This window comes from Propithecus coquereli, unplaced genomic scaffold (genome assembly GCF_000956105.1).
Source record: "Propithecus coquereli isolate 6110/MARCELLA unplaced genomic scaffold, Pcoq_1.0 Scaffold73, whole genome shotgun sequence".
NCBI lineage: Eukaryota > Metazoa > Chordata > Mammalia > Primates > Indriidae > Propithecus > Propithecus coquereli.
Window position 1 is genome coordinate 4333013 of NW_012153396.1, and position 10711 is coordinate 4343723.

Genomic DNA, 10711 nt, shown 5'->3' on the forward strand with positions numbered 1-10711 from the left:
CGAAAGTGATTTGAGGATTCAGAAACTTTTCTGATTATAAACTTAATGAGCAACCTACTCAGTGGATTTTTACACCTCAGGGCAATTTGCAAATCTTTTTCATATTTGTGTTCGAGTGGGCTGAGAGGAGTTCAGAGACTTCTAAGTCTGGGTTCATTTGCCTCCATTTGAGGGGTCAGTGGTCCACCAAGGCAGAGCTTGCTGACAATACTGTCCCTCAAGGCTGTGACAAGTGGGCCTTCTTTCTCGAGCATTTGCAAGCTTTCTGCCTGCAGTCAATGCTTACTTGCTGGTTTTCCTTCTGCCACCTTCTTTCCCATCTGAAGATTCATCTTCCAGATTCCCTGGCCAACCCCAAGGACAGGAAGAGGAGATGGCAGTTCGCAGCAACTACGGAGTAGGGAGCAGCTTTCCTCCCACCATCTTGGGCTGGAGACCTTTGCTTCTTAGACCTCTGGTTGACTCAGCTCAAGTAAGCCTTCTCTCTGTGTGCTAGAGCCACTGATATCATCTTAACTACAGTGGTTTTCAACATCTTTTGATGGGAAATACCAGGTTGTACTTAAAGCAACATGGAAACAAATGTTCTAGTGGCGAGAGACTAAAGTTCTAGGTGTTTATATGCCAAGGTTTTTACATACACAGATCCAACACATACTGTAAGAAAGACTTGAGTGAATACACAGTGTTTTCAAGTTTTAATACCCATTGGGACCATGAACAAATTAGAAAAATGACTGGGGAGTATTGTCTTGCCTTTCTTGGAAGGGCCCCCTCTGGCATGTGCCCACATCTGATCTACGAGGATTCACTTAGGAAGTGATTCTTCTGGAGCCAGATTCCTCTTCAGATTGACCTTGCAGAGAACTATCAAGTGGGCCTGGTGGGGTTTGGGTGCCTGCCCTTTTCGTTGGAGGCTCAGGCTCCTTGAGTATAAACAGCTGGTGTCTTGGGCTCCCAGAGCAGAGGGAAGTGGGAAAGAATGAGGTCTTGGGAGTCTCATTCCCCTGAGAGCCCCAGCCTAGCTTCTAATTCATTACTCCCCTGTCTTAAGTCTACTGTGAAGGTGGAGTGTATCAATCCACTGACGTTTCTTGTTTCTGGAGTCCTTTCAATCCACAAATGTATATGCTTTATTTTATAATATTTATTATGTACATATGCCTCTACTGTTAGTACATCATCTGTGACTAAAATAAGATGTTTTGAAGCCCTTCATCCATGGATCTTAGGGTTCTGTTGTCCTTTAAGTTGAGTGAGAGGGGAGTGGTGTTTTGGGCTTTTTTTTTGGTAATTAGGTTACGGCTCTCGTGTTGGCTCTAGCACCCCCCCATCCCCTTTAATTGGGCGCATCTCTCCTCCTGATGACCAGCGTTTGGGATGAGGATGGAGGCGGGTCTCCTACTTTGTGTCGAGGCCTCTCAAGTACCTCCATGAAGTAATTCAGAGGTGGTTTCTTGGTGACTGGCTCTCTTCCCCTTTGTAGTAGTACAGTGTGGCTATGAACCAGGGCCTCCTTCCTCACCTCCACCCTCCCAAGCCAGGTCAGTTGCCTGGCCCCAAAACAGTGATGGCCTCTACTACTTACCTTGGACTGCAGAATCCATCTTTCTGGACCATGGAAGCTGCCTGCCCATCTGGGCTCTTAATATGCCTTTTCTTGGTTTTGAGGCCCAGTGCCAACATTGCCTTGGCCCTCAAATAAAGACCCTGCTTTGCGTCTGAATTTCATCCTCCTTAGCCTTTGCTCACTGTATCATAGTGTACATTTCATGCATTTAAACAGTGAAGTCTTCTGAACACAGTATTCAGAGCTGTGTACATAAACCTAAATAAGCACAAATGACATGTACAGGTTTCATGAGCTGATTGTCATAATGAATGCATTTTATAATTCAAATGTTGTAGATTTACAATCTCCTATTTATTTTGTACCAATTTATTTGTAAATTTTGTGATTGTTTTAAAAAGTTTTTGTTTATTCTATTTAGATAAATGATGATTTTCTGTTCACCCTTCCAGCAGATGTGTGTTCCCTCTTTCCCCTTACATCTATGCAACACAAACCATGACATCGTGTTCAGCCTGGCTGACCCACTGCCCTGTCCAGTTCCAGTTGCCTGGCTTTACGGGTGGGAAACCTGTGATTGGATCTCAGCAGGGCATCTCCTTTGGATAGATGCTGCAAAGTTTTGTGTTAGAAGTGGGTGCTAGTTCTGTGCCTTCAAGTTATAACCTGGTACAGCCAATTCTAGGAGGAGGGGTGTCCCTCATCAGTTGCTCTATAGATAAAGACAGAGTATCCAGTTAAATTACCCCAGTGTTGGCTGCTCAGTCACTGATAACACCCAGTTCAGCTGAGCTGGTTTTTCCTAGGCAAGACCAAAGGCCTCATTCAGGCCTCTCAATTGGCTTGTGAAGACGAGAGTGGCTTTGTAGGTCCTCTGCTATGTTAAGCCTGGGAGGAAGGTCGGAGTAGGCGTAGATGGGCCATCCTCAGGTTGGACACACTCTGCCTGGGTGCGAGAGGTGTGTTCAGATGCTCTTTAGGATCCAGTGTGCATCCCACATTCCCCAGTAATCCAGTGGTATGGTCCACATCCTCTTCTACCACTGCTTCAAGTTTTCTATTCCTTCTTGCCCTCCTTGCTTATGTGACCAGACCCCGACTATCTTCTGGGGCAGCTTCAGTGTCCCTCTGTGATATATTCCTAGACTGTACCTTTTTAGAATCCCTATTTCCCTATTCTTAATCTCTATTTTACATTCCAAAGAGGATCATGCTCTGAGAATTGAGCCTCTTGACTAGCCCCTTATAGTCCCCCCAGATTTATTTAACCATGCATCTGCGGTCAACTTTACTTACACTTGTCCTGTGGATGGAGACATTTCAGTGAAGAGATGCTGACAAGACTGGCTTTGAGACACTGCCTGCCCTAACCACTGCTCCACCTCCCGATCATTACCCGATCTCCTGAAAGTGGAATGCCGTCTGTCCACATCCCAGTGGAGCTGTGTTTTGGGAGCCTGCTTGCTTCCCTTAAGCAGGGCAGAAAGCAGAGCTAGGGAAAGAAATCACTGCAGCACATTCACTCCCAACCTGCTGCTTTCCTCACTTTGTCTAGATGAGTCGTGAGCTCCTATTAGGAAATGACCCAAGAAAAGTGGAGGCATTTTTTCCTCCTGTTAAGAGGCAATTTGCCTAAGCTTTCCTTCTGCATCCTGAGTACACATGTGCCAGTTCATTTCTCAGCTCTACTGTGATGTGCTCTAGAGTTGGTTTCACTTAATTGTGCTCCCCAGAGCCTCTCAACTCAGCACTCACGAGGAAACAAGTATGTCAGAGGGTCTTGTAGAGAAAGTGACTGAATAACCTTTTTATAGCCTGGAGTTCATTTCTGGGAACTTGTTTTACAATTTTTGAAGGTAATTAAATATTATAAAGAGATAATTCCTTATGAAAGCCAAAAAGTTGAATAATAATAGATGGCTAATAAACTCTTTTGCTTTCTTTGTATGGTTGTTTCATCATTTTCCTCCAGGGGCCTTACATCTGTGCTCTTATTTTCAAGAAGTCCAAAGGGATGGTTATAGGGCCCTTTTCTCTGTGACTTTCTGGTGCCATGCCACTGCCCCGATGGATGCAAGTTGTGAGAATGCAAGTTTCTAAGGGGGAATCAGTTGCCAGACTTCTCTGAAGTGCTTTCCTGTTAAGGTATTAGTGATTGTGAAATATTCAAACAGGTTAAAACAGGACAGGAAGTTTTAGATCAAGCCAGCTTTCCTACCATAGTTCTGCTACATCCTTGAGGGCAGTGGGTCCAAAAATAGTTACAAAATACCCACACTCATAAGTCAAAGATTACCTCTGGTGAGAACTCTCTCTCAAAAAAGACTGGATGTTTAATAAACATTTTTCAGTGTTGGGAAGGTTTGCTTGGCAAATCCTCTTTCCAGGTGTCTGAGGAACTTCTGAGATTTGGAGGGACTGTTGCTGTCTTTCATGGGAAGAATGTGTGCTCAGCTGCTCGGGCTCCACTTTGGGAAGGTTTATCTCGGCCCAGATTCTTCAGGCCTTGTCTACATCCCTGGCCAGGCATGGCTTTGGGAATAGCTCAATAGCTCGAAATCAGAGCATTTGGGGACAGACTTTTACCTAATTTGATTCATGAAGCAATCTATCTAATCCACTCTTACTCTAGTAATAAAATGGAGCAAAGGCATCTTATTTTGTGTGAAGAAACATAAAGGGACCAGACTTAAAACTGGTCATTTTGTTTTAAATTGGAAAACATAGATTCATTAAAGTAACAGAGGCAGCAAGTGTGAGATGAAGTAATTCTGTGTTCAGTTGGAGTACTTTTTTGTGTTAAAGCTCTACAGAGGGACTTTACTGTGTATGTTTTAGTTTTGAAATTACAAACCTTTGTTGGAACAAGTCAGACTGTTATAGCCTTAGGATGAAGATGTGTTGGGGGTAGGGAAAAATGGTTGAGAAATCCAGGTTAAAGAATAGAAAAGCTGTTTTGTTCATCTTCTAAACAAGTGTGCTCTCTTTTTAGATGACTTGCTTTCTGCTATTGCTAGATACTAAAAGCAGTGAGAGAACGGTGTGACATGCTACTTTCCCGTTAGCGGAGGTGTATGATGGGACAGTATGGGTCTCTAGAAGTCACCTGGTTCTGCTTTCTGTTGTACGTGTGCACGCGCACATCATCCCTATTCCTTTAGTGCACATCTTTCTTCTGTCTTCACAGTTGCTCAGGTAGCTCCCATGCTAGAGATTTCGTTCTGAGGGGCTCCCAAAGTTGTGTATCATCTGAAATTGTTCTAGTTGAAGAAAAACTTTAAGAAGAGCTGGATGCCCTAGTCACCAAGAAAGACTGTCATGAAAAATGTAAGTACTGAGCCCTAAACTACTAAACCAAGGGAGAAATTGGGAGCATTAACTGTATGGCAATAGCTGGATCATAGTTACCATTTTTCCCACCATCAAAGAGAGATTAAATAGTTTCCATAACATGGAATGTGGACAAGGTTCCTACCCTAATACAGACTTAAATATGCAGTTGTTTGTCTCAGGCTATTTGTGGTGAATAAGCAAAGTATTTTAAAATGCCCAGGCAGCCTTGGAAAAATTGCGGGGCTTTAAAGTTGTTGACAAAATATTTCTTAAATAAATAAATCTGATTTAGAAATATCTAAACTTGGGCAAAATACTTTTAAATCTGACATGTAACTGCTTGTGGCTTTTATAAGTGGTTTCTTAAAAACAATACTAACATGACTTAAGGATTTGTGGCGCTCACTATAGTTCTATTAAAAACCGCTTCTGGAAGCATCTTAGAAAAGATAGCTTGAAGGATTTGCCTTAATATTTTAGATCTCAGCAGAGCTATGCTATGGTAAAAGAGAAAAATCTTAGGTCTAAAACAGAACACTGAACTTCCTTGGCTTTGAACAACTTTTGTGAAGTACACTATCGGAGCTTTAACTGACTATCTTTGCAGAGGTGAATGTACTGGGTGATTCCTCTTGCAGAGGAAACCCAGCAGGACCTGGGTCTGCTGTACCTTTGACCAACTGCCAGGTAGGCCAGGGTTCCCTGTACGTGCTCTGATATTGGGAGTTCAGTCTAGCACTCAAGAAGGCGGTGTGTTCTACAAAGCCTGTAAGTAAGTAGTTTCCAAAATACCTAGGAAAAAATTCTGAAAAGAGATGGCAGATCTATCATCTTATGGTATAAAACTCCTCAGGTTAAATGTATATTATTTTTCCTTTTAAGTTCAGCTTAACTACTGGCAACAGGGAGAAACTCATAATTCATGTTTAAAGCCCAATCATAGCTGTCCTAGGTGCCCGCCCGCACATGAACCACTGACTTAACAAGAAGGACGTACAGAGAAGCAACACTCTGCTCTGGGTCTTAGACTTTTTGTGGGATCCTAGCTCTTTGATATGTTTTGGTGGTCATAGAGAAAGCTGTGACTAGCAGTGGAATTCTTATTCTAACTGTGTGCTCTTCCCTTCCCCATCTTTGGACCCAGAGAGTCATCTGGCTAGTAAGACACTCTTAGATGGACATAATAGAAAAAGTACGGTGAATTAAAGCAAAGTGAACATGTGGTCCCCGCTCTAAAAGGGAATATACATAAATGTACTGTTCTAATAAAGTGGCTCTGTAGTTGTAATGAGCGCTTAATCTTACGTTTTCTCAAACCCCAATAATTTCTATGTCAAACTGGGCAACATCTCCATGTTGAATGAGAATAATTAGTAACTGGGGTGATGACAAAATACATTCCCTAAAATTTTAAAACAGGGACCAAGGGTCTAATTGTTATTTGCAATACCGTTTCTAACCTGATTCTTTTAAAGGGGCGTATATTCCCAACAGCTAGCATTTAGAATGTATGTTTCTTCACATGACTTAATCTAAAGCCATATGTATTAAAAGTAGGGAGACAGTGCATCCTTGTAGCTGAGTTGTACCCCCCACCTATGAAGTGATTTTTTTTAAAAAAGCGTCACCTCACAGTTCCAAAAAACTTTTTGGACTATTATAATCATGTTAGACTATATCAATTCTCAAATATTTCTTTTTAAAAGTGATCTGGGCATATTTCCTTTAAGAGAAAAAGTCAAACTGATGTCACTAAACCAAACCTAAACCCATTTGGAAACCAACAGCTATTACAATTGTGCTACAGAAGGGGTCAAAGTCAGTATTAGAAATATTATACTTTATTGAATTCTAGAGCAGCTAATCTACCCTCCCCTGCTAACCAATGATAATAAGAATGGAAGAAAATATATGAAGGTTAAAGTAAGAGTCTATACCACTTGTTAAAAATGCTGGAATAACTTTCACTGTTTATAAAATACCCTAACATATATAGTAATGATTCATTCTTGTTCAGAACAACAAGAAGTGATTTCACTTGGGATTCTGAAGTGAATTTATTCACACTGATTGTGCCCTCTGCTTTAGTAAGATTCTGGCTTACAAAGCCCTCTTCCAACGCTCAATTTTAAAATATAACAATAAAACCCTAGTGGATAGAATCTGGAATTGGGTAGCATGAGCCACAACTGTATAGCCTAGACTAAGGAATTTTACTCAGTTATGATGTAATGGAAGAAGGAGATTCCTCCTTGCCCTTTCTGGGGGTTTGCTCCTTTGTCCTTTCAGGTAATTCTTTCTATAGATTTATCACAGATAAGATTGGTTGTGGATAAAAAAATATAGAAAGGATGCAGTCTTTTACCTCAACATAGTCCCTGCAGTCCAATCCAGCCCTAAAGCAAGCACAGACTACTACTGCAAAGCTACTGATAGAGAAGTGGCCTTGCCAGAGTCACTGAGGTTACTAAAAGGCATATAAAAGGAAACTTGACCTTAACAGAAGGCTACATTTGATAATGGAAACAATGTATTTCTCCACTGATATACAATACTGTGTAATGTGTTGAAAAAGTTGGATTTTGAAGTTATAGTACAATTTGTAACATTACAGCATTTTGGGTCATGTCTTCCCATCATCCTTCTTGTTCTACTCTTGAGACCCTTCACCTTCTTAGTATATCCAGATTCACTATGACATACTGATGAAAAAAGACAAGGAAACAGTGTCACAAGCCACAATGGAGCCATCTGCATGCAGTTCAGCCTGATTTTACCCTTTCTTCCATAATTTTGAACCACCTGAAAAGAATACAGATACACAAAACTAAAATAGGTGTCCCTCTATGATTAAAGTCTTCAGAAACTTTCCAGATGTACCTTTGATAGAATCCCCCTGCCCACCCCCACCCCAGTAGAACTCAAACAGGGCCATCAATTGCTCCTGTAAGTCCTGCCAGAACTCGTTTAATGGGTGCTCAAGGTTTTGGTTTTCCTCTTTATTCTTCCTCCTCCTCTTCTTCCTCATCATCATCTTCATCATGGCAGTGTGTAATTTCCTGGGGGACCAGTGGGAAGAGGTTGGGGGGTTTAATCTCACTAATCGACCGTGTCAGCTGGTGCCGCTTATAGTCGGTGTCTTTGAAATCCACTGATGTGCGGTTCCGGGTGGCGAGAGGAGACTCCATCTCATTGATATCTACGTGTGTATGCTCCACCGTTGATTCATGAGGCATCTAGATAGGACAAGGCTAGAGGCTCAGAAAGCAGAGTAAAACAGCTGCTTCCCAAATCCTAACCCCTCTCCTCTGTGAGATGGCCATGCACAGTTATGCCTATGATGGACCAGAAGACAGGTCAATATAGACAGATCTTCATAGAACTACCTATAGCTGCCTATCTACCTCTTCCCCAATACCATGTCCATACTGTTTACTATAGCCTGAAATTAGATAAGATGAAGAGGAGAGATTCTTATCTTCTATTTCATAGCAAAAAATCAGTTCTAAAACAGAAAAGCATCAGAATGTAGGAATATAAAAACCACATTTCTTTCAATTCAAAGGTCATTCAAATACAACTTTTAATAGAGTAGATTTCAGAGAGTGAAGTTATACTCTGTAACCTCCTATTTGGGTTGTACTTTCTCAAAGACCCCTTCTTATACAACCATATAACCTGCACGTGGGCTCTGTGTATCACAAATGTTCAAACCGTCTCCTATGCCATCCCACAAAGCTGGTTGCTGATTCTGGCCTTAGAGTGCATCTTAGCTATCAACAGTAGCTTACGGCTGTAGCCTTAACTCACCAAGACATGAGCAGCTCTGAAGAGGTAGCTGAAGGGGTAATACAGCAGGTTAATGAAAGATGCTGCATACAGGTCAGCATAACGCATCACTTGACTGGCAAAGAGAGTCTGCCGGGAGCCACTGCGAAACAGGCTTCCCATCATCCCATAGCACATGTCCATGTCATGAGTTACTTTCTAAAACAAAGAAAAACAAAGAATGAGATTCTCAGCTTATTCAACAAGTATTTATTGAGCAGCAGCTATGTGCCAGTCCCTACATAAAACCAGAAATATGAAAATCGCTTAAACTCAATTTATTTCCCAAGTTTTATTTGGATACCTTAATACGTTTCTGGATGGAACTAATGTCTGGGCGCTCATTGCTACTGCTGTCAAGGTGCCTGAAGACAAAAGAAAAACTCAGTGAAAATCTCTAGAAAGAACATTTCTTACAGCTAGGCGACTCCCAAAGAGGTAGATGGTTTTTAGGAAAGGAATTTTTAGGATTAAGAAACTTACTTGTAGAGTTCAGCCAAGAAGATATCCAAGCTCTGAAGCTCTTCAAAAAGTGCTAGTTGAGGTTTGGAAGGAAAAGGGAAATAATGTTTTAAATAAATAAAAGCACCCAATTCCTAACTGCTGCTAAAATGAAATTAAAAGGTTGCAGGTATGACTGAAAAGTATAACCTGGGACTAACATGTTATAGGTGAGTGTGTAAAATGACCTCCTCCTTCCCCTTCAGGAAAACCCACTGATACCCTGCTTGGAGTCTGGCAACAACAGAACACCATAATTTCCTCTTTAACTGCCTTTCCTCACACTAAATACCCCTGACTACAACTTTCCTAGATGTATGCTCATTCTGAGCTTACAAAGTACCAATTCATACCCTGTCTCAGAGGTAGTCAGCAAAGCCAGTATAAATAGTCCCATTTTCAGATGAAGGATTGAGAATTAGGATTGAGTCACAGATCCAGGAAATAGTAGAACCAAATCAATTAGATTTCTAAAACTTCATAGGTGGAAAAATTGAAAATGTGGATGAAAGGCTAACCAGAAAACCCCACTGATACTGCAGACAGTAGTAACAGCAGCAGCCAGCATCTCCTGCATGCTTCCTGTGTATTGCAGCCTTTCGTAACCTGGCTGGGTTCCCCAAGATAATTAAGCCCTACTTCATCCACCGAACATAACAAATTTTCTATTTACCATCTTTAGGGGAATTGAGAAAACAGCCACTCGAATCATTTTCTGTGTTCTTTGGTTGAGAAGGACTGTCACTTCTATCTTCTTTGTATACATATTACCTCAGTTAAGTCTCATCAGCTTTAGCAGGTAAGTACTATTATTATCCCCATTTTTACATTTGAGGAAACTAAGGCACAGGCAGGGTATCTTGGTAACTTGTCCAAGGGCATGCACATTTTAAGTGGTAGAGCCAGAGTTCCTATCCCAGGTGGGCTGAGTTTCCAGAGTAACTTGCACCACACTGTAGGTGATATGCGCTAGGGCTGACTAAAGAACTTGTGTCAAACACCTTTATGTAACTATACCCATAGCTCAATTCAGTATAGTGTATATACTGCATATGTACAGTGTAGCTCAGTTCGAGAATACAATTTGGCCTCAGAAGAGAAAATAAAAAATACCAGGAGGTAATTAACATTCAGAGCTGTCACTGCCCCAGAATCACAGATAAAGGGTGCTAGCAGAGAGACTGGGACTACTAGGCATGGCTGGAGAAATACGGGACTACAGAGGAAAGTAGTGCTCTAGTTCACAATTCACTTGTTACTGTAATACAACTCAGGACACCAGCATTCTATACTTAACCTCAAAGAGATACAAGAAGGCCAAACAAGATAACCTCTCAAGGCTGGGCGCGGTGGCTCACGCCTGTAATTCTAGCACTCTGGGAAGCCGAAGCATGCGGATCGTTTGAGCTCAGGAGTTCGAGACCAGCCTGAGCAAGAGCAAGACCCTGTCTCTATTAAAAAAAAAAATAGAAATTAGCT

At 41.6% G+C, this 10711-nt stretch overlaps 1 protein-coding gene across 2 annotated transcripts in view; it reads right to left on the reverse strand.

Moving 5' to 3' along the window:
• Positions 1-6963: 6963 nt before the first annotated feature.
• Positions 6964-10711, reverse strand: part of NT5C2 (5'-nucleotidase, cytosolic II) — a 104782-nt gene continuing 101034 nt past the window's right edge. The window contains exons 16-19 of one of the 2 annotated variants that reach the window (XM_012661732.1): positions 9215-9266; positions 9036-9096; positions 8714-8890; positions 6964-8139 (exon numbers count right to left, since the gene is read on the reverse strand). In XM_012661732.1, coding sequence (XP_012517186.1) covers positions 7903-8139; positions 8714-8890; positions 9036-9096; positions 9215-9266 — 527 coding nt within the window. In that variant the 3' untranslated portion in view covers positions 6964-7902. The remainder of the gene's footprint in view (positions 8140-8713; positions 8891-9035; positions 9097-9214; positions 9267-10711) is intronic. The other variant, XM_012661733.1, reaches the window with a different exon arrangement.